This window comes from Sander vitreus, chromosome 8, assembly GCF_031162955.1.
Source record: "Sander vitreus isolate 19-12246 chromosome 8, sanVit1, whole genome shotgun sequence".
NCBI classification, from domain to species: domain Eukaryota; kingdom Metazoa; phylum Chordata; class Actinopteri; order Perciformes; family Percidae; genus Sander; species Sander vitreus.
In genome coordinates this window covers 26,295,956-26,319,321 of record NC_135862.1, presented here as the reverse complement: position 1 = coordinate 26,319,321, position 23,366 = coordinate 26,295,956, and the positions used below count along the sequence as shown (strand labels likewise).

Genomic DNA, 23,366 nt, shown 5'->3' with positions numbered 1-23,366 from the left:
ACACACACACACACACACACACACACACACACACACACACACACACAAATGTGTGTGAGGTATAATGAGCCTAAAGCCATGAAGGTGGCTTTCTTTTAAACTGGCTAGGTCGCCATTGCAACTTATGCTACAGACCTAACCTGGGCCCTGTTTCAGAAAGCAGATTTAACAAACATTGAGCCTAACCCTGAACTCTGTGTTGATGAACCCTGAGATGGAAAACTCTGTGGCCCAATCTCCACGCTCACAGACTTAGAGGGGCGTTCCCGCTATGTCTGTGAGGGCTTAGGACTGTCCCACTGTCAACTTATCAAGTGCATTTGAGCCCTTTCTGAACCGCATTTCTGCCGACTTTGCCTGAGGTGAATTACCCACAAGTCATAGCGTTGTGACATTTAAACATGGTGGAAGTCCTTAAAGAAAAAACACGAGCAGTCAGGCGATCGGTCATCTAAACCCATTTGACAGTGTAAACAAAGCTAAGCAGTACATTTGTCACCTAAACTTACCATCTATCACGGTTTATTATTACTACTAATAATAATAATAATAATGACTTCATTCAGGACACAATGGAAGGTCCATAGTACAGTAAAAAATAGACAATATTTACAAAAATATAGCGATACATATATAGTACAATTCATCTCAATTAATAAAAGATCAGCAACCTTCACCTGTGATCTACAAACAGGAGCGCCAAGGTCTCCACAGTCTAGATGTAAACCTGACTGAGCTAGTATCAGTGTGTGGGCTAAAGCTTGTATGATTCTGTTTTCTGAGACTGACATCCTACACATACGTCAATAAATAAGGTTTCTTATAATGGCGGAACAGCTAGGCACACCAACACGAACAAACATTTGGCTAGCACTACACCATCTTGGTTGTTTAAGAAGCAGTCTCATGCCATCATTATATGCCACGTTCAGTCTCTACATGTTCCTTTTTCTGTAAGAACGGGCAGTATTATAGCGGTGTACAGAATGCTTTAAATAAAGCTACCTTCACATTAAAACTGTAGTGCATAGTTTCCATGAGGAATTCAAAGTAATGGCAACAAAACTGTCGGCGTGTCCACATGATACAAGCCTTCTGTGACCGCGCACCGCGATAGGCTTAATTAGCTTTGTAGCTGATTTGGCAATGGCTTGAATGTAATGGACGTTAATTAATATCAAAAAATTACGCACTAAAGCTTTAACAGAGCCCCTGCTCAATTTACATGCAAGTTTGTATAAGAATTTGTTCATTTGAAGTATATTTGTTGTTGTTGTTGTCTAGATCCTTGACCTCCTGCACTTCAGGGACAAGCTGACAGCCCAGCAGTTTCAGCGTGTGGCCACCAGGGCGGTGCTATTCACGGTGCAGGAGAAGCCCAGCTTTGCCCAGCAGTACTTGCTCACTCCTCTGCTCACACCTCTCCACCGCTGCACCACTGCTTCCAGTCAGTCACATGGCCATCATATCCATACGTTTAAAATGTTCAGTTCAAACTAGAGTTAGTAGTAGTACAAATCAAAGAGGAGTTCTGAGGTCTTTGGTTCCAGAGACTAAAGTTGCACAACATCTTCCAGCTTTGGAAACTACTGTTTTAGTTAGATCTTTAATTTCTTTTAATATACATTGGGAAAAGCTCCTTCTTTGCAGTCGTCCTGTGGACATTTTCCTTTTTTCCTTTACAGAATTGCTTTACAGAAACATGGTATATAGGCAATTATTTAGTTATTACATGCAATACATTTTCAAGAGAAATGGAGTCTGTCTACAAAAAAGATATTACATATTTTTATATGCTATACAGTAGGGCTGAACAATTCTGGGTGGAAAACATCAAATTGCGATTTTTCTGTCAGATTGCGATTGTGATTCGATTTGCGATAAAAAACCCCCGGATATCTTATGTTTAATATAAGATAGAGAGACATACATACATACATACATACAGTCATGTGAACAAATCAGGACACCCATGCTAAAGTTGACTAAAAAGAGGAATAAAAAAATCATCTTTAGGAAATTGATCTTAATGCCTTAATTAGAAAAATGAGGAAAAATCCAATCTTTAAGGACACCAAGTTTCTTTGTGATTGAATAATGTCTCGTAAATAAATAAATGTTCTTCCTTTAAATACAGGGGGTATAAGTAAGTACACCCCTATGTTAATCCTATGTTAAATGTTAACCCCTACAATCTGCCTGCCTCTATGGGAATTTAACATAGGGATGTACTCACTTATGCCTACTGTATTTTAAGGAAGAACATTTATTTATTTACAATACATTATTCATTCACAAAGAAAATTGGTGTCCTTAAAGATTGGATTTTTCCTAATTTTTTTAATTAAGGCATTAAGATCAATTTCCAAAAGATGATTTTTGTATTCTTCTTTTTAGTCAACTTTAGCATGGGTGTCCTAATTTTTTCGTCTGTCTGTCTGTCTGTCTCTCGGTTGTTGTAACCGATAAAACATGTCATGGAGCATTATAACATGAGACACTATCAAAACTATATTCTTCGGCAGGGATGAGAACAAAGAGATGAGTTGTCAGCAACAAGTGTGTTTTTCTTTTAATAAGCATGGACCATTGAACAGTCAAACAGAACATTTATCACAAAAGCTAAAGTTATAATAAAAAAAATTAAAAAAACTTCCCAGCCCACATATAGAGGTTTACTCCTTGACACAGCGGCTGCAGGTTCGACTTTGTCCTACGGCCCTTTGCTGTCATTCTCTCTCTCTCTCTCTCGCTCTCTCTCTCTCTCTCTCTCTCCCCTTTCATGTCTTCAGCTGTCCTGTACAAATGAAGGCCTAAAATGCCCCAAAAAAAATCATCTTTTAAAAAACCCCACTTCCAATAAAAAATATCAGTACTTTCCTGTAAACTGACATGGCTGATATGCCTGTTTTATTCCAGCATTTATCTTGTAAGAAAAACAGTAAATATAATAATAAAAAGAGGAATAAAAAAATAAAAAAGTTGAACCAAATGTTACACCAAACATTCAACTAAGTATCGCACATTTGATTAATCGCTGTCTGCACGATTAGCTAACCGCATTCTTTCAAATCGCGATTTCGATTTGAAAACGATTCATCGTTCAGCCCTACTATACAGGTCATGTATGCTCAAGACACAAGATGTGCAGGTTGTGTTTATATGAATTTTCTACCAGGAGAACAGACAGTAGTTGTTGTCCTGCTAGCTATCATCATCTTGTCTCAATAGACCTTTTTTCACAGCAGACATGTTGACATGTCGTAGTAGGAAAAGCACAGGTGTATTGAAAACCATTAATGATGGCTGCTTTCCACTTAGGAGAGGCCCTGGTGTTGTGCATGCTGACTCACTGAAACAGCTTACTGGGACACTTGATGGAATTGAGCCATCGTTAAGGTTATCAATTTCAGCTGTGCTTTTCCTACTATGACAAGTCAAAAAAAATGTCTGCTGTGAAAAAGGTCCATAACAGCAGATGGATGATCTGTCAGATACCAACAGGGCTGAACGCTGTGGTTCATATGTGTGTTTTCCAGATGAGGGGCTTTTCCAAGCTGCTGTGGAGGAGTGGGAGCTGACACGTTGTGTGAATGATGTATACAAGGTGAGGACACCCAAAGGCATCCACTAATCACTACACGGAGTATGTTTACATGCACCCTCATATCCGAATATGACAATATTCCGAATTTGATACGGGTCATGTAAACCGCATTTTCCGTTTGAATATTCCCAATAAGGCCTTTTTCCGACTACAGCATTTTCCGATTAAGACGTGAAATATGCTGGTATTATTTGGGTTTTAGAAGCGGGTTTTTTCTTTTGGCTTTCGCTGTCGGAGTTGTCGGAGAAACGACACAGACGGGACTTAATGGTGCTTTCAATTGAACTCTAGTGGTTCTTTTTGTCGTTTAACAGCAATTGACTAGTGAAATAAGTTATTGTTATTACATTTGAAATAAATAATTTAAATTTGACAATATGGCCTTTGCAATAAACAAGCTTTTTCGTTTTGTGCTCTTTTGTTTTTTAAAGTACCGGTTTAGGCACCGGCACCGTTTTAATAGTATCGTTTTAGCAGCGGTATCGGAAAATACCCAAACGATACTCAACCCTAGTTTACGGCCTCTTGCTTGTTTACAGCTTACGGTCTGCTCTGTGCGTTGCTATGGCTGTTTGTACACAAACCAACCATCCAACGATCAAGGCTGCAGTAGAGATGCATGCCAAAAACAAAAGCCCTAAAGAAACGCAACTACTTTTAAACATTTCAAAGATTTGGGTATCAACAGGTTTTTGGATATGCGCACACTTTGCAACACCGACCTTTTCAAGAAGGTGGTTGAAGGAATGAAAGAGGGACGCTGTGTTTGCACAGTCCAACAAGTCCACCACCGGTGGAAAACTATATAGAAAAAATTCTATTTTACACTGCTGCATGTAAATGGTAATATTAGTAGAATATTCATTTTCATTAGCCATGTACACAGCTTAGTCGGAATATTATCTTATTGGAATAAGGGCAAAAAGAGGAGTAATATGTGCATGTAAACATAGTTACTGATGCAGATCATATTCATTGTAATGACCATCGCTCATACAGTACTTTTAATTAAGGTGTTATGGACTTTGTGTAGTCGAAGAGACCATATACCAAGAGAATGTACCCACGATGTCTCAGTTTCCTTGACAGTACCTTATGTATATTGGAGGAAAATATTCATGAGTATCTAATGACATTTTTGTATAGTGACATTTAGTGATATTTCCTAAAATATGCAAGAATCCGATCCATGCTCACTGCTCTGCATGGTGTCATTTTGAATAATAAAACTGCAGCTGAATGATATTCATTGAATTCTTTAAAAATACAGTAAGTTGATCATAATTCCCTGATGACATGAGTCTGTTAAAAGGAGGTGCCCAGAGTTCTTTCCAAGAGTGGTGAAACGGACTTTAGCCATTATGTTGCCCACTGCGGGAATCAGCTTTCGCTGGATCTGAGGCAAGCACCAACTGTTACCACTTTTAAATCCAAGTTAAAGACAGTTTTCTTCTCCAGAGCTTTTAATTAGTCTTGTCTGATGGTACTTTTATTTTAATTACATTTTTTGTCGTTGCTTTTTGCCTGTAAAGCACTTTGAATCACCTCTGTGTATGAGAAGGTGCTCTATAAATAAATTTGCCTTTGCCTTAATATTCCCGTTTACATGCAGCAGTGCAAAATATTTTTTTTTTCAAAGTTTACCAGCGGTGTCGGACTTATTGGACCGTGCGAACACAACAGCGTCCCTCTTTCATTCCTTCAACCAGCTTCTTGAAAAGGTCGGCGTAGCGATTTGTGCCCATATCCAAAAACCTGTTGATATCCAAGTCTTTGATAATGTTTAAAAGTAGCTGTGTTTCTCCTTCTCATCGGGTCTGCAGCCCTGCAAACTGTTGGCTGGTTGGTTTGTGTACAGCAACCATAGCAACGCACAGAGCTGACCATAAGCCGTAAACAGGCAAGAGGCCGTAAACTGGCCGTAAAAACCCCGATTAAGACGCATATTCCGAATGCGCTGCATACATGTCCAAACAATGCAACCTGAATAATACTGGAATATCCCACGTCTTAATCGGAAAATGCTATATTCGGAAAAAGACCTTATTCGGAATATCCCACTGGAATATGCTGTTTACATGACCTGTATCGAATTCGGAATATTGTCATATTCTGAATAATAGTGGATTTTGGTGTGCATGTAAACATACTCACTGATGTTCCCTGCTAACACTGTATTTTTTTTTAGTAATAAATGCTTTATGCCTCTCACAGTGTTGGTTGGTTCTTTGCTCTTGTGTCTCTTGTTGCTGTCAGATCTGGGTGGTTGGAAACAGTCCGTCAGCTTCTCTTCTCAAAGCCCTAGAACAAGTTCTTCCTGTTATCTTCACACTCTTCTGTTTCACCAAGCAGAATGTGTCCCATCTACGGTAAGGTTTTCTGTGTTATTAGCTGAAATTTTCATGTACAAGTATCTCAAAAATAACTCCTTAAATCCTTAACTTTACAAAGTAAGTGTTGGAGCCATCCAAGAAGGACTGCACCATGTTTTAGCCCATTAACTACAAATGTACTATACTATATATAAATATAATACTATGTATATTTTGACCGTTTTCGGCACTTTCTAGATTGGTTTTCCAACTCATTAGTGTTTTTTTTTGGAATTCAAGTTTTTTTTTTTATTGAATTTTTCAAAAGCATTTTACATACACAAATGTCATGGAAGCAGACTTCATCTTTTTAGTTCAGTGAACATAAACAGATAAATAGTATAAACATGTTACAGAAGTATTACAGGGTCCCACTGAAGAGAGAGAAAAATATGTATTTATACATATAAACACACATATACATACACTTTAGTTAGACAGTCATTAGTGTTAATTTATTTCAATACAGTGTGACCTTACTGCAGCGATGTGGAGATAGGTCTGGCAATGCAAGACTAATTCAGACCCAGTCCGACACACTGCCCCAAATACTCACTAGAGCATCGATGTGGATTAATCTGGTGCTGGAAATATCCATCCATACATCTTCGTCCGCTTATCCGGGGTCGGGTTGCGGGGGCAGCAGCTCCAGCAGGTTACCCCAAACCTCCCTTTCCCGAGCCACAATATCCAGCTCCGACTGGGGGATCCCGAGGCGTTCCCAGGCCAGGTTGGAGATATAATCTCTCCACCTAGTCCTGGGTCTTCCCCGAGGCCTCCTCCCAGCTGGACGTGCCTGGAACACCTCCCTAGGGAGGCGCCCACTGGGCATCCTTACCAGATGCCCGAACCACCTCAACTGGCTCCTTTCGACGCAAAGGAGCAGTGGCTCTACTCAGAGGACTCATTCCCTACCTGGAGAAGGCACTCCATCGGTTTCCTGCTGAGAACCATGGCCTCAGATTTAGAGGTGCTGATCCTCATCCCAGCCGCTTCACACTCGGCTGCGAACCGATCCAGTGAGTGCTGAAGGTCACAGGCCGATGATGCCATCAGGACCACATCATCTGCAAAGAGCAGCGACGAGATCCCCAGCCCACCGAACTGCAACCCCTCCTAGGGGTGCACAATTTTGAAAAAAATGTGATATTGCGATATCGATAATGAATACTGCGATATCGATATTAATTTCGATATTTTTAAACGTATGTAAAATTACCAAAATTATGGGAAAACGCATCAAAATAGATTCATAACAAATAAAACAAGTTTTCTTACAACACAAGGTTTATTTCAACTGACAGTCATATTGGACTGGTACAACATGTGTCTACAGAACAGGACATGTTTTACTGGTTGTACAGTATAAAATAAATAAATAAAGAGCATGTCTATAGAACAGGGGTCTGTTTCACAAAACCAAGATAAGGGATTAAGCCGGGATTTCCCCGTTATCGTGGACGAAAGCGGAGGCACATAAATCACCATGGAGATTTATTCTGTGCAGCTAGCCTGCTCCTGACCAGGCTAACAGCCAGGATTCATTTAATCCTGGAGCCTTTTCTGATCACCCAGCAGTGGTTTTACCCTATTGTTATGAGCCTGGATTAAAATCCAACGGGTGCATATTGCTGTTCATTTAACTACTGTTATTATTTAAAGTTGTGACCATTATTTTTTTTAATAATTATTCATGTGACAGTAATTGTTACTGTTATATTGCTGTATGAAGACTGCTTTTCATATTGTTGTTAGAAGTTTGATGAATATATTATGGCAGTTGTTGAGATAATTAGAAAAGGCTGATAACATTTCAAATGTGTTTTAAATGAAGTCTGTTACTAAGGGCAATACATACAGTGCTGTACATTTCTATAGTTGACCAATGCACCTTGAATTATTTTAGTTGATAAATCTTTTTTTAAATTCTTTAACAATAAGGATCATGTTTGTTCAGCTTCCATGTGCATTGTATTTGGCATTCTCAGCACACAATTTGTGTTGTCCAGTAAACTGGGACTATAATTTGGGAGGATTGTACAATTTAAAGAACATACCCTAATTGTACAATCCTCCCAAATTATAGTCTTAGTTCACTGGACCAGTAACTATCTAGTGAAGTAGGCTACTGTACATTCATGTAACAACAGGGAGAGGACACCTCAATGGTTTTTGACCTTATATTTTGCTGGGGGGGGGGGGGAAAATAACTGATGAATATACTCTGTTCCATTCATGTTTACAGTGTGCATGGAATTTATCACTTAATTATCTTTATAGTTTCTAGATTTTAGAGTCCAATTTCTTCAGTGTCTTTATTTTCTATGTCCATATATACAAGAGAGCAAGGCATATAATATGTAGAGAAGAAAACTCGTCCTCCTATAAAAAAATTTAAAAAAATGAACTACTGCGATTATCTTCGGAGTGAGTAGCGGCTCTAGAGTTATAGTAAGAGAAACAAAGTGTCTTCCCTGTTCTTTCTGACCACGGTGGGAAATCTGGAGCAGGAAAAGTTAACCCTCTCCTTGATTTCATGTTTATGGAAAAGGAGAACCAGGAAATGAGTCGGGGGGGAAAGGCAACGCTACCAAGTGATGTGTATTTTTCGAGAGGTGCATCAAAGAGTATAGACGTAACGAGGCGAAACTCAATAGAACATTGTGCATGTAACGTGCACGTTGTGGGTGTAGGGCGGGATGCAACGCTTCAGAAATAAAACAAAATATTGCATAATTATCGCGAGACTTTCGGTAGTATATCGCACAACGTGATATCGCGATAACAATATTGAGTCGATATATCTTGCACCCCTAACCCCTCCCCACCCAGACTACGCCTCAAGATCCTGTACATAAATATTACAAACTGGATTGGTGACAAAGCGCAGCCCTGGTGGAGGCCAACCCTCACATGAAACGAGTCCAACTTACTGCCGAGAACCCGAACGCAGCTCTCGCTTTGGTTATACAGAGCTTGGATGGCCCTGAGAAGGGACCCCATACTCCGGCAGCAACTCCCACAGTATCTCCCGGGGAACCCGGTCATACGCCTTCTCCAGATCCACAAAACGCATGTAGACCGGATGGGCATACTCCCAGGATCCTTGCGGGAGTAAAGATCTGATCCGTTGTTCCACAACCAGGACGGAATCCGCATTGTTCCTTTTCAACCCGAGGTTCGGCTATCGGCCGAACCCTCCTTTCCAGCACCTTGGAGTAGACTTTACCAGGGAGGCTGAGAAGTGTGATACCCCTGTAATTGGCACACACCCTCTGGTCCCCCTTTTTAAAAAGGGGAACCACCACCCCGGTCTGCCACTCCTTTGGCACTGTCCAAGACTTCCACGCAATGTTGAAGAGGCATGTCAACCAAGACAGCCCCTCCACACCCAGAGCTTTCAGCATTTCTGGACGGATCTCATCAATCCCCGGGCCTTGCCACTGTGGAGTTGTTTGACTACCTCAGTGACTTCCACCAGGGAAATTGACGACAATCCCCCATCATCCTCCAGCTCTGCCTCTAACCTAGAGGGCCTATTAGATGGATTTAGGAGTTCCTCAAAGTGCTCCTTCCGCCGCCCTATTACCTCTTCAGTTGAGGTCAACAGCATCCCATCCTTACTGTACACAGCTTGGATGCTCCCACTTCCCCCTCCTGAGGTGGTGAACGGTTTTCCAGAAGCATCTTGGTGCTGACCGAAAGTCCATGTCTTCCCGAACTTCTCCCACACCCACTGCTTTGCCTCTTTCTGCAACTGCCTCCGGATTCCTCTGGGATAACATATCCCGGAAAGACTCTTTGTTCAGTCGGACAGCTTCCCTGACCACTGGTGTCCATCACGGTATTCCGCCCCTTGAGGCACCTAAGACCACAGCTCCCCGCCGCAGCTTCAGCAATGGAGACTTTGAACATTGTCCACTCGGGTTCAATGCCCCCAGCCTCCACAGGGATGCACGTCTGTTGGACAGGGGCCTCCTCCAGACGTTCCCAATTTATCCGCCGGTTGACAGCTCCGCCCCTCTCTTCATCCCGAAACATATGGCCTCAGATCAGATGAAACGATTATAAAATCGATCATTGACCTTTGGCCTAGGGTGCTCTGCTACCAAGTACGCTTATGAGCATCCCTATGTTCGAACATGGTGTTCGTTATAGACAATCCATGACTAGCACAGAAGTCCAACAACGAACAAACACTCAGGTTTAGGGATCAGGGAAGCCGTTCCTCCCAATCACACCTCTCTGTGTCTCCATCATCGCCCACGTGCGCGTTGAAGTCCCCCAGCAGAACTAAGGAGTCCCCCACTGCAGCCCCATGCAGGACTCCATTCAAGGTACCCAAGAAGGCTGAATACTTCAAACTTTTGTTTGGTGCATATGCACAAACAACAGTCAGTTTTCTCCCCCACAACCCGCAGGCGTAGGACACTGTTTTCACCATGAATGATTACTTATATTAAGCCTCTAGCCAAAAGGCTGTCTGGCAGGAAATCGGTTAAAGAAGTGTACTTTGGAAAATAGTCTGCAAAAATGTAAAGTATACATGAATGGTACTAAATCTGCTCTAAAGTAAGAAAAAAAATTAGCTGTATGAATGTGCTCTGTGCTCAACAGCGCCCCCTGTCAGGAGATTTTGCTGTGGTACCTGAGCCACACTGAGACGCTTGCAGCCCTGTCAGCACTGAGGCAGCTTGCAGGTCTGCAGGGAGACAAGAACGAGGTGGCAGCAGACTTCCACTTCTCCCCGGGCAGTGATGGAGGAGCCAGACTCAGCTCCAGAGAGAGCTGCAGGTAACTGACACTCAGAAAAGCATGTGATTTATGTGAATCTCTGTATGTGTTAATGGACATGCTCTGATCTTTGTGAAAGAGCACTGTCTTGACTGTATATTGTGTTGTTAAGAAAGGACACTCGGGACAAAAACATGATGCATAATGCAGAATAGGATAGTTCCTTTTTAACACTTCTTGGGCCAATCGGCAACAGTTAAAGAGCCACACTATCTCATTCCACTGCGATGATGACTGTTAGTATAACTTGCCTCTTTTCATTCCTCCAGTGTCTTCCATCACTTCTCTCTTTTTGTCTCTCAGTGAAGAGGACGATGCTCTATATGAGAAGCTGTCAGGAGAGCAGTGGAGGCTGGAGTGTCTGATGCAGCTGCTGGCTGAACTCAAAGACTCTGACCTGCCCGGAGACTTCTTCCTGGACCTGCTGCAGGTAAGGTGTACACTAGTCTCACATTTCCAGACCTATCTTCACAGCTGTTTGCATTTCTTTAAACCAATCCCAATCGTCTTGGACGGCTCTAAACTCTGGACGCAGTGACGGTGGCTCTGCAAAATAGTCTCGGGAAGGAACTTGTTCTGCTAGAACATTTGCACCCAGCAAAAGACGACTCTACATACAACGTAAAATTAAGTTAGCTGTTCACACAATACAACGTGAGATTTTAAAAGTAGCTGGGTGGTCATACGTTATTTACTTAAAGCAGTGTATCGCCGTGTGTACTTCTTCCACAGCAATTCAGCCAATCGGCCCCAAAACATCCAAGTTAGAGAGTAAACGCTGTTAACTTATTCTTTGTAAATCTTTACAATCATTCCCCGAAAGAACCAAGCAGGCCTGCCTTGTTGCACGATCCAAATTTTCTTCAGAACTTGCCATTTTCAGCATGTAGCCTAGCTTGCCAGCTTAAAGTTAGCGAAGGGATTTTGAGAACGACAACACACAGAGAGCGGAAGGTGAGGGACGCGTGGGTGAGCCATGCGCCGGATGTCAGGCAATTATCCTGTAAAACGTGACTCAGTCTAGTGTAACAAATACTCTCCATTGTGTTTAGTTCTGCTAAGACTGTGGCATAGATGTTTATATAGAACTCTGTGGTAATTTTGAGGTTGTAGTGTGTGTAAATTGTATTTTATTGTACAGTGTTTCAGTGCTTTATTCTTTCCACATGATAGGAGAAGGTAACCTCAGTTGACAGTCCATCATTTACTTGCTTCCTCTTGCAGGAGCTGGCTAGCTGGGCAGCTGCAGCAGACGACGAGAAGAAAGATGAACAGGAGTTGGACGTGTCAGCCATGACGCTCCTGGAGGTGGAGCAGCAGCTGCTGGGCCCAGCTGCGAGGCAAGGCCAGAGACTCTCTTTGCTTCAGGTGTTGGCTGTGATGGTCGAGTCTGTGCAGCATACTGTGCTGCTGAGAAAAACCTCACAGGTGAGTGGAGAGATATGCACCCAGCAAGGAGCAGCAATGCTAAAATTGTATTGTAATTGTATTGTTTTTCGCAGCTAGTTACAGTTGTCTGGTTAAAATCACAAAATTATTTTGACAGAGTTTTGACGCAATGCGAAATGTCCCAACTGAAGGTGTGGGAACCTCGTTTACAAGTTTTTGTTAGTTATGGTCCTACATACTTGACTGTAGAAAAAAGTAAGACTGGAAGTAAACGGTGAAGAAGACCTAACAATATACTGTAGATGACTTGGCTTGTTTTTGTAGAACTGCACCACGTACAGTACTTGCAGGCAACTGGCCTGGTTGCAACAGCCTTTGTGACCTAAATTCATGTTTTGTGGTTGTTTTGTTAAAAGATTACATCATTTAATGACAGATGTTGCAGGGCATATTGCACTTTTATGTTGAAACTGCTCTTAGAGGAAAATTTGAGTGTCACGTGCTACCTTCTGTTAGGTATTAGTTCATCCTCCTGGGATTGCATCTCTCCGTCTACCGCATATTTCAAATTCAAATGGGTCTATGTTCCTGTGGGAGTGTTTGTAATGGAAGCAGGCCACGTTGAGTCATGCAGCCACACAAAAATAGCCTAATTGCTTCACTTCTAGTAGGGGTGATGTTAATAGCTTTACAGAGGATGTTGGCTGTCTAGCTGGCTGCTATTTTAGGACCAACAAGCATTCCCTAGATTAAGAAATGATTTTCAGGACTGGTCCAAAACCCTGCAGGGACCTCAGGCGCAACAATTGACCCACTTCCACCACTAGCTATAGCAGAAAAAAACGCATTTGGCCCTATAAAACACATATATCCTTTTGTTCCTTGGAACCAGCTAAATCTCCTGATATAGGCCACGCCCATTTTCGCCTAGACTTTTATGCGGATTTATTGAAAACCTACTTTGCCCAACTCCTCCTAGACCGTGCGACCGATCTGCACGAAACTTGGTAGGTAGCATCTCCAGACCGACCTGACAAAAAGTTATCAAAAGAATTTTTATAGGATAAAACTTGCAAATATTACGCACAAACAAATTTGTGTAGCTAACTATGAAAACACCAACGTTGCCATATCTCGGCCAACATAAATGCTATCAACGCAAAAACTTTAGATTCTTGTTTGCCATGACCCTCTGAAGTTTCCCCACACCTTTTACGAAAATTGGCCACTAGGGTCACTTTAAGTACAAAAAGTTTATATCTCATGAACGGCTCATCCGATTTTTATGAAATTTGGAGGGTACCATCTCGGGCCACTCCTAAGGCCACCCCTACAGTGGGCAACTGATTGGTCAAAGTGGGCGTGGCCTATGGGACACACGTTTAGATTCACCACTTTACACTAATGTGCAACAATTTCAAATTTACAGTGTAGATGTACAATGGGTCATGGACCTCACCTACCAACAATTACACATGTGGACCACTAGGTGGCGCTAACGCCACCTAGTGGTGCGATGACGTCAAACGTGTTTTTGCCTATAACTCCCACATTACATTAGAAACCCTTACATCCACGTGTTCCTTGAATCAAGCTGAATCACATAAAATAGGCCCCGCCTATTTCTGCTAAGAAGTTTTTTCGCAATATTGCGCAATGTGCAAAACCAACTTTTTCGAACTCTTCCTGGGTCGTGCCACCGATCTGCACGTAACCTGGTAGCTAGAATCTCCAGATGGACCTGACCAAAAGTTATCAAAAGAATTTTGCTATGTTAAAGTATGCGCATTTTAAGACCAAACCAATTTTCCTAGCTAGCTACCAAACACAAACTTTATCATATCTCGGCCAAATTAAATGCTATCAGCAAAAACCTTTAGATAGTTCTTCAACATCGCACTACGATGCTTTGTACCCAATTTTGCGAAGATCGGCCATTAGATGGCGCTATAATCAATGTTTATGTTTTTTGGCCGATAACTCAATGCATGCAAATGGGACATTTGCAATTGCAATTTCTCTGCCGTAGTAATTGCTATCGACACAAAACTTGTGATGCTTGGTCGCTGAGGCTCTGTACCAAATTTGGCGAAGATTGCCCATTGGGGGGCACTATAGCCAACATAGACGAGTTTTGGCCCTTTTACTCAATCAATGTTAATGGGATATTTGCAACGGCAATGTACCACAGACCTTGCGGCTCACACCTCTCGATATTTACAGATGTTTGCCTCCCCACGTTACGCTTTGGGTCCCGCTTTTGCACGCTCCCCGGGTCGTCGGGGGCGACTCGCGTTGGGGGCGACTGGCGCGAGGAAGCTTGGACCCTGTCATAACTGCTTGCAGTTCTAGTTACTTATTTTATTTAATTTTAGACACATTTCAACCCCTGAATCTCTTACTTTGTGTTATGTGTCTCCATTATTCTGTTTGTACTTTCTCCAGGTGGTGGACTTCATGGTGTCCCTGCTTAAAAGGGCCTGTGTGGGTCTGGATCCGGCCACTGGTCCAAATCGTGGGAACCCAGTAGAGAGCCAGACACTGAGCATGGGGATGGGCGTAGTGGCCACTCTGCTGTCTGGACCTCAGGTACTCCCAACTGAAAACTCCACATATTAACATGTTGCTTTTTAAACTACATCTACTATGTGTGTGTGTGTGTATGTGTGTGTGTGTGTGTATGTGTGTGTGTATATATATATATATATATATACACACACACACACAAGTCAAGATGTTCTGCTGCTGTTAGAGGTACCCTGTGGAGCAGAGAGAGATACATTTACATTCAGTGTTTCTCACCATAACACATTGTATGTATATTTTAGGGCTGTCAAAATTGGCAATTTCTTTTAGATTTTTCCTTCTAAAAAAACGCATATATTCAAATATCTAATATGCGCATCATGCCCACAAGAGGGCAAACAAATACCACTTGAGACTACCAGGTATTTATTTTTTAAATTATAGGCTTGTGTTATCTAAAAGATTTTCAGTGCCGTGGCTTAGTATTTAAATGATTTTGACAATGTGGATGAGGTCATTATAATTCAATGTCCGCCCGCTATGGAATGAGATTACAGTAAGTCAGTAGGTAGCAGCAACCTGAAGAGAACGATACAGGTTGTTAGTAGGATCCAATATAGTCTATATCCACGACGTTCCACTTCGGGGATTGTTCAGGTGCCGCCGGAAATTCCGCCGGAGATGTCCCGTTACCTTCCGCTTTTTTTGTTTTGTAATTTTAAACTCTGGTGGATTTATGAGGACTATGTTTAACTGCTCCTCAGATCTCTGCAGGGTAAATCCAGACAGCTGCCAATCTGTCCAATCTGAGTTTTTTGTTGCACGACTAAAACAACTTTGAACGTACACATGTTCCACCCAAACAAGTTCTTTCCTGAGGCTATTTTGCAGAGGCACTGTTGCTTCGTCCGGTGCGTAGGACTTGTGGTGTGGACTTGCCAGACTCTCCTCTGCAGCGCTGTGGAGGCGGTAAACACACCCTGCTCTCTCCCAATTCAACCGCTCCTCTTTTAATATTACAGCTTAGTGCAGAGGACTACTCTTCAATGGCGAGACTGCTCCCACCACTGGAGACGCTGTCTCAGAAGCACCCCGAGGTGGTCATCCAGGAGTTGGCATCCAACCTCAGAGCTATCATTGCCACTCACGGTGCCTACTGGCCTGAAAACCTCACCGATGTTGCTCAGCCCTCCAGAAACCCAGAAACGACAGCAATGAACAGCAGTGTGCCTTCTGGGAAAAAACAAACCACGCAAACTGAAACAAGCGACACACAGACTAGTCCTCATTCATCTCCCCTGGACAGTAATTCACCTAGCAACACCCACATCAGACACCCAGCCTCCTCTGGAAGGTCTGCAGCAGGAATAAGTCCAAAAGGGGGAGGAAGGACCTCTGGTACCAGTAACATTTGCCCTCCTACTAAGCCCTTTTCTGATTGGCTGCTAGAAGCATGTGACCCGGACGTGCCGACCAGAGCGTTCGCCCTGAGGGTCCTGACCCAGATGATGCGAAAGGAAAACCCAGAGGCTGTCCAGGCACAGGAGAAAGTCCTCATGGTGGGTTGCTTGGTTATTTACTTCAACTTTTTTATTCTTGTTTTAGCATTTAGTCAGTATGATGCTGTATAAATATTGATCAACAAGTTTTATCATTATTTTTTTCTGAGAACTTGTACTTACTACTTGTACGTACTTTTTTTTTTAAAGACATGCCAGGTAAAAAGTTAAATAAATATTGGGGTGGTGGCCGGGTTGGCTCAGTGGGTAGAGCAGGCGCACATATACTTGGAGGTTTATGCCCTGACGCAGACGATTTCCTGCATATCTTCCCCCCCTCTCTCTCTCTCTCTCCTTTCTCACCTAGTTGTCCTATCAAAATAAAGACGGAAAAGCCCCAAAAATATTATCTTTAAAAAAAAAAAAAAAAAACATACTGGGGTGGTTCACCCAAATATGAGATCTGATGATCTTGATATTTTTTTCTTCCCACTTCAGCTCAAGTCAAACTTTCCAAAGTACTTGTAAGTTAAACGAGTATTAAAACTATATCAATGTTGTGTAGATGCTCAGCAATGCAAGGTGTGGCCCTTTTTTTTGTACTTCATCATTACCAGTGTGGAGTATTATTCATATTCTGGGTATCCCCAACCTCTCTGGCCCTAATGCAATAAGTTACACATGAGTAACAAATCAAGATGAATGTAGAAAAGTGTATTCAAAATGTGATATTAGAGAAATGTTAGGACATAAGCAATCGCTAGTATGTCTTTTGTTAATGAATGGTATACACAAACCTGTTCACATAACAAGCTTGTTGCCTAGGAATTATGCACATTTTACATTAATAATTGATTAAATCGCTGGTAATTGTAATTTGCTAACAGTAGACATTCCTTTTTATAGTGTACCTGTGTAAATGAGACTAATGCATGGCTGATGAATTAAATGATGCATTTCCTTTTTCTGTGCAAGCTCCAGCAGATGCACAGATCCGACTTCATCAACTCTCACTTTAAAATGTGCATGATCACAGCTTGATCACCCTGCTCAATATGTAGTTATTATCCACATGCTAACGGTGACGTCACTTCCGCTTTCAGGGTTGAATTAGCTTGATGGAAGGCAAATGTGAGCATACCTTAAGGCTGTGATTAGACAGAAAATAGCAATAGCTGCAATATACAAAAACAGCCTCTTCATACTTTATAATGTGTTTCATTGAGCCTATAGCGTTTGTAAGGGGTTACAATGCAGGAGACTGAAGAAGCGAATATAAGGTCGTCAACACAACATAAAGCCATCCAACCAGTTAGATACACAAGCGCACATCAGAGGTAGATCATTTTGTCAAGTAAAGAGGGAAATTCTACAGTTTACTTGTCAATTGTCCAGGCGGACGATGAAATGATTGTGGCTGTGAGATTCAAAATTCTGTCTGATAGTATTAGAAACGGCTGTGCACGATTTTAGTGTCTGATCAGCCTTCAAACTAGCCTTCAACTCCTGGATTGTATACAGTTACCTCAGGGGTATCTGAAGAAACACAAATGCAAGACTGTTCTTGGTCTGAACGCTTGACTTGATACTTTTGAGAAATTAAAGATTTTCTCATTTGCTTTAATAGCATTCTAAGCAATTATTCCAAGAGCTGGGTCAAGATGCTTCCACATTGCATTTAGCCATGTTGGATGTTGCTTGGTTAAAACGCAGGTTGTGTTGCCTTAGCCACCTATTAGACCTTGTGCTATTGTTGCATGCGCTGTATGTGTGCACCAGTAGCGTGTAGGTAGCGGTATTATCGGTGTCTCCTGGGACATTATGAGCAAACATGTATAATAAATGAAGCGGTTGAGCCTTTTTTCCCAGAGGGAGCGAGAGGGGTGCGCTCTAGGGACTTGTTAAGGTGGTATGGGCAAGAAAGGATAACAACTAATTTAGTATTCTCTCTAATCACAACCCCCTGCCCGTGTGCACCATAGATAACCTTCAACCCCCTACTGTTACAGAAGAAACCCTTTATTGATTTTCCCCCTTTTGTGTCTTGTGGTTGGGCTAAGTTCTCCAGTATTGTACAGGCTACCTCTAATATGTTCTATCCTCCCTCCATACTTTACCCGAAACTCCAGCACATTCTATCCAGCCTGTCTAAGAAACCCCTTGTTTTTCCAGTCCCCCGTTTTCCCCTTACCCAATCAAACCTATATCTTCAAGGGCCCCTTTTAGTACCTGGGGGTAATGTTTTCATTATTCTCTTTGATAGTGGGTCGTATTGTTTTTAATGTATTCAGTGTTGTGCCAGTATTGATCCTCTTGCGTTCGCCTGGCAAATTCCATATTGGTGACATGTTTTATGTTTTTTCACACACAAATGGTAGAATATTCCCAGTAAGCAGACTGTGTATATAACTATACACCAGTCTATGTGGTGATTAATCATGCCGATGGTGTGTCTTTTCCAGCTCTTCTTAGAAAACCTGGAGCATGAAGACTCATTCATCTACCTGTCAGCCATTCAAGGTAAAATAATGATGCAGCTTGGCCAAATGTTATGTTATCAATGCTTTAACCCACACATAATATTAACTGCCTAGCTGAAGTGGTTGTCAGCAACTCTTGAAAGCAGATGGACTTAGTATGAACTGTCTTTAGGTCTGGCTGCATTGGCTGATTCCTATCCAGAGAGGATTCTGGAAAGGCTCCTAAAGGACTTTCAACATGGTCCCTCCCTCCCTACATCCAACAAGGAGCACTCCCTGGAAACCCGCCTGAAAGTGGGAGAAGTCCTGATGAGGGCGAGCAGGGCTATGGGTGAGCATCATCAGTTGGTTGTTCACGTTCATGTTTGTATGACTAGACTTGTGAGGATATTCAGTTAACTTGATACCCATTTCCTGACCACTAAAAAGCCGTCAACTTATGTGATATATACAGTATATTAGGCTCCATGTAGTCTCGCATTGCCAGACCTATCTCCACTGCGATGTGGAGTAAGGTCTGGCCATGCCACACATACATTCTAGGATAGGAGGAAAAAGAACATTCTGGGTTGTTTGCATTTCTTAAACCAATCACACTCACCATGGGCGGCGCTAAGCTCCGGACAAAGGGACAGTGGCGCTGCAAAATGGTCTTGGGAAGGAACTTGTTTTGGTGGAACATTTGCAACAATTTTCCTGGAAATGTATCCAGACTAGGTCCATGTTATCACTTAAAGGGATAGTTTAGCATTTTGAGAAATACACTTATTTGCTTTCTTTTTAATAGTGAAATGAAAAGATCGATACCACTCATATCTGTTGAAGTATGGACGTGCGTCCGTCAGTCCAGCCACGGGGTCCATTTCCAGAGCCTCTCACTTGGCGCTCTTTTCCCTGCTACTCTATCTTTTCGTGCTGGGTCTATTTTTGCCAGAGCAGCTCGCATCACCAAAGCATGAAATTCCTTCCCGCGTGATCTTAAAAAAGTCTAAAATTTCACAATCGACATATTAGAAGCATACTGCTTCTTGTGCAAGAAAGCAATTCAACTTGGAAAGTTGGGTGTACGGGCGCTGGAGTCTCATGCAAAAAGTTAAACAGATGCTCCACGTCTTCAAAGGTTCCTGTGGACATTGATGGTGCCTGAGCCGAAGCACAGCCCGAAGTTTTGTGCTGGCACTATTTCTTGGTGAACAGCAGCCAGGCACAGTGATGTTGTTCGGTTTAGTACGGTTGTGCCTTTTATTGAGACCAAAGCCAAAACCTGTGCTCTGAACAACTCCTAGTTGTATGCAACCTCAAACGGAATGTTTGCAATCTGCCATGAAATGGAAAGAAGAAGTGATACTGAGGCACAGATCATCTTTACTAAAGATAACACATTTCAAGCAGCGGCAATGAAACTATGAAAGGATACACGCTTCCTGTCTCCTAATTGGGCGTGGCATTGTTTGAACGTCGTGTAGATGAATGAAAAGTTATATTCGTTTTAATTTAGTAAAATTTTCTTTTGCAAACATTAGAGATTTACAAAAGACATGCTTCGCGTTACAGAGATTAGTTTTGTTAAGGTGTTCACAAACGCTAGTAGACATTTATCGTCGGTTATCTGTGTTGCCAGATCTCGCGAGAGTTTTTGGTCCTTGGGCAGAAACCGGTCTCAAGGATCATTTTCTCCTGATGTGTCCGTCTGAAAAATGCCATTTTAGTGTCAGAATGTTCTGGAGATATGGGGCTTGTGAGGAATGGGTCCAATATTTACTTTGGTGACTATGGGGCGACAGAATCGCTAATCTGTGTTCATGTTCACGTCTCCCATGGATGTAATGATACACTCACCTCACGATTCGATACAATTCACGGTTTTAAGTTCATGATACGATTTTCTCACGATTCTTTATTAACAGAATGAAATTAAATTCCTTTATTTATATAAACTGTGCAAAAGAACAGATGTGTCCTCTTATCGAAACTGCAACTGAAATAGTATTTTATATTAACGCTCTGAGGTCTAAGGACATTTTCTTAAATTTACCTTTTTAAGGTATTTGGATATAACTGATCCCCGTGTGTTTCATATCAGAACAAACTCAGCTTTCCGTATAGTGAGACCCACATTTCTTCAACATAAGGCAAGTTGCAGAGTATCTAATCTAGTCTGTAATCAATTAGGTCACTCATGATGATGGCAGAGATGGGGACTCGAGTCTGCGCCTCGGACTCGAGTCGCACTTAAGTCGCACAAACAGCTGACTTTAGACTTGACTCGGACTCGACCCAAAAGACTTGAGACTTGACTCGGACTCAAGCTTCGAGACTCGTCAACAACCTGTTTTCATGCAATTATTGCTTTTTAAATCTAAATGTATTCATGTATTTCTATTTTCTTTTATTGGTGCATATACGGGGAAACGTATGACGAGCTGCATGTTCTCTGCCCTTTGCCATAATATGCAACGTAACGCATGCGTTATGCCTTATGTGTGCGCACTCGCATATAAAAAAATGCATTGACGATGGCGACACAATGTCCTTCCGGAGTTGTGCCGTTTGTCATTAGTTTTGCTTTCAGTAACTTCGGAAACAGTGGCAGTAAGCAAACAGCTACATGCAAAGTGTGTGGCACCAAGATAAATGATGCCGGATCAACAATGTCGGACTTCATCAGGCATCTCAAAACGCACTCAAATAGGTCAGTCACTTGCTAATGTGAAAGAGACGTTACATTTAGCATATATCGTCACAGGTAACAAGCTAACCATCGCAAAGTGTTGTGCTAATGCTGGGAATATGCAAATTGTATCTTTACAGTTAGTAGTTGCTGAGGCTAAGACATCCATGGCGCACAGGAGGCGGGACGCACGGATCCATCTCCCCAGGAGCAACGCTGTGTCGGGGGGGCAAACTCATGTGATGCGTAATTGATCCCGTGGATGATTTGTAGGCTATTAAGTGAACAAGGTGTACCCGGTCCACCAAACACTGGGCCGTCTTGACTGTCTTAATTCTGCACATATTTCTCTTAGAGATGGTCCGATACCATTTTTTGCTTACCGATTCCGATACCTGAACTTGCGTATCGGCCGATACCGAGTACCGATCCGATACCAGTGTGTCATATATTTTATTATGTTTTAACAACTGTATACTACTATCCCTGTATGGATGTGATATTATTTCTATCTTTGTCGGTCTGGCTCAGGTTAAACTCTTTGTGAAACATGAGTGCCACAGAACTTTCTTTTATTATGCAGTTTGACGGTCCGTTATAACGGAAAAAGATCATAAATAAACTACTTTAACGTATTTTTTCTTTAGGGCTTTATTACGTGGTATCGGATCGGTGCATAAACTTCAGTACTTTCCAATACCAGTGTTTTAGGCAGTATCGGAGCGTATCGGAACATCTCTAATTTCTGTTACTGTAGTCCTATTTACTATTTCATTATTTCATCCATGCGTGGCGCAGCGGATCCGTGCGCACTGTCACCTGCCGTGGAGACTCTGGCCTCACTAACCTCTCCTCCTACTAACCTACTAACACTAACACTAAATTGCATTACATCAGTGAGTTCAAACTGCTTATTGTGTGTAATTTGGACTGACACTGAGATGCATGTTGTTCTGTAACTGGTGTGGCGCTGCCACTATTCTCTTGATTTTTCCACTTTTGTTTTAGTGAAAGAGACATTTAGCATATATAATCACAGGAAACAAGCTGTCGCAAAGTGTTGTGCTAATGCTGGGAACATGCAAATTGTATCTTTATAGTTGTATCCATATAATGTGACAGACTTAGGTTAATATTTTACCAGGTCCGAGGGCTAGAGGGATGTGTTAAGTAGACCCCATAAAGTTATCCTACAACTGATTTTGATACTGTACTGTCTGGATGCTAGCTACAGGAGATGCTTTGAATTCATAAGATTTAACAATACAGTGTTAGGGACAGATCAGATGGCCAGAGATTTGAGACTCGACTTGGACTTCCAAAAAATGACTTGTGAACATCTCTGGATGATGGTAAACCAAATCAACGGACTTATGTGGGCCGTTATAACTGACGTTATAAAGGACCCGTGGGATATCTGAAACAATCTGGCCTGGTTGCGCAATTATCGAAGACAGTGCTACAGATGGGGGAGACACGCTTTAGCACAGTTTACCTCCCACTCAAGTCAGTGCAGAACATATAACCAGAGCTACGGGAGAAGCTGGAGAGGCATAGCTTTCTCCCCACCCAATTAGGCTAATAAAGTAATGATTAAAAAAAACACAAATGCTTGATCAAGGTCCCAGCCCGGGGATAGTGGCAGGAAATATCGTCCCGACCCGGCCCATGGGTCAAGTTCGGGCTCGGGCAGAGAATCTAAACTCTACTTGGGAGGGAAAGAGCAGAGCAAAAAGGTGAGCAGAACTTAGTGTTTTGCTGCTGTTATTCTGACTCAGTGATGCATTTTACAAAGTCTACAGACTACCACGTTGTTGTTGTTGTTGTTGGCGGCATTAAGAGTAAAATACTCCCACACTTTAGAAGACCGCGTGCGAGCCTTTTTCTCAACGTGTTGTTGAACTTGCGAGGAATCCATACTTGCGCTGTTGCTGGAGGCAGCTATGTTTTTTTGTTTTTTTAGATTTCTATGTGTGTTACACATCAACGCAAATTATTTGTGTCGACGCATTTACGTAATAGATTACG

At 42.1% G+C, this 23,366-nt stretch overlaps 1 protein-coding gene across 1 annotated transcript in view; it reads left to right on the top strand.

Moving 5' to 3' along the window:
- Positions 1-23,366, top strand: part of tango6 (transport and golgi organization 6 homolog (Drosophila)) — a 44,672-nt gene that overhangs the window by 4,737 nt on the left and 16,569 nt on the right. The window contains exons 6-15 of the mRNA XM_078257676.1: positions 1,285-1,447; positions 3,540-3,607; positions 5,864-5,976; positions 10,597-10,773; positions 11,077-11,203; positions 11,998-12,201; positions 14,608-14,751; positions 15,711-16,247; positions 18,650-18,707; positions 18,840-18,998. Of these exons, the coding sequence (XP_078113802.1) occupies positions 1,285-1,447; positions 3,540-3,607; positions 5,864-5,976; positions 10,597-10,773; positions 11,077-11,203; positions 11,998-12,201; positions 14,608-14,751; positions 15,711-16,247; positions 18,650-18,707; positions 18,840-18,998 (1,750 nt within the window). The remainder of the gene's footprint in view (positions 1-1,284; positions 1,448-3,539; positions 3,608-5,863; positions 5,977-10,596; positions 10,774-11,076; positions 11,204-11,997; positions 12,202-14,607; positions 14,752-15,710; positions 16,248-18,649; positions 18,708-18,839; positions 18,999-23,366) is intronic.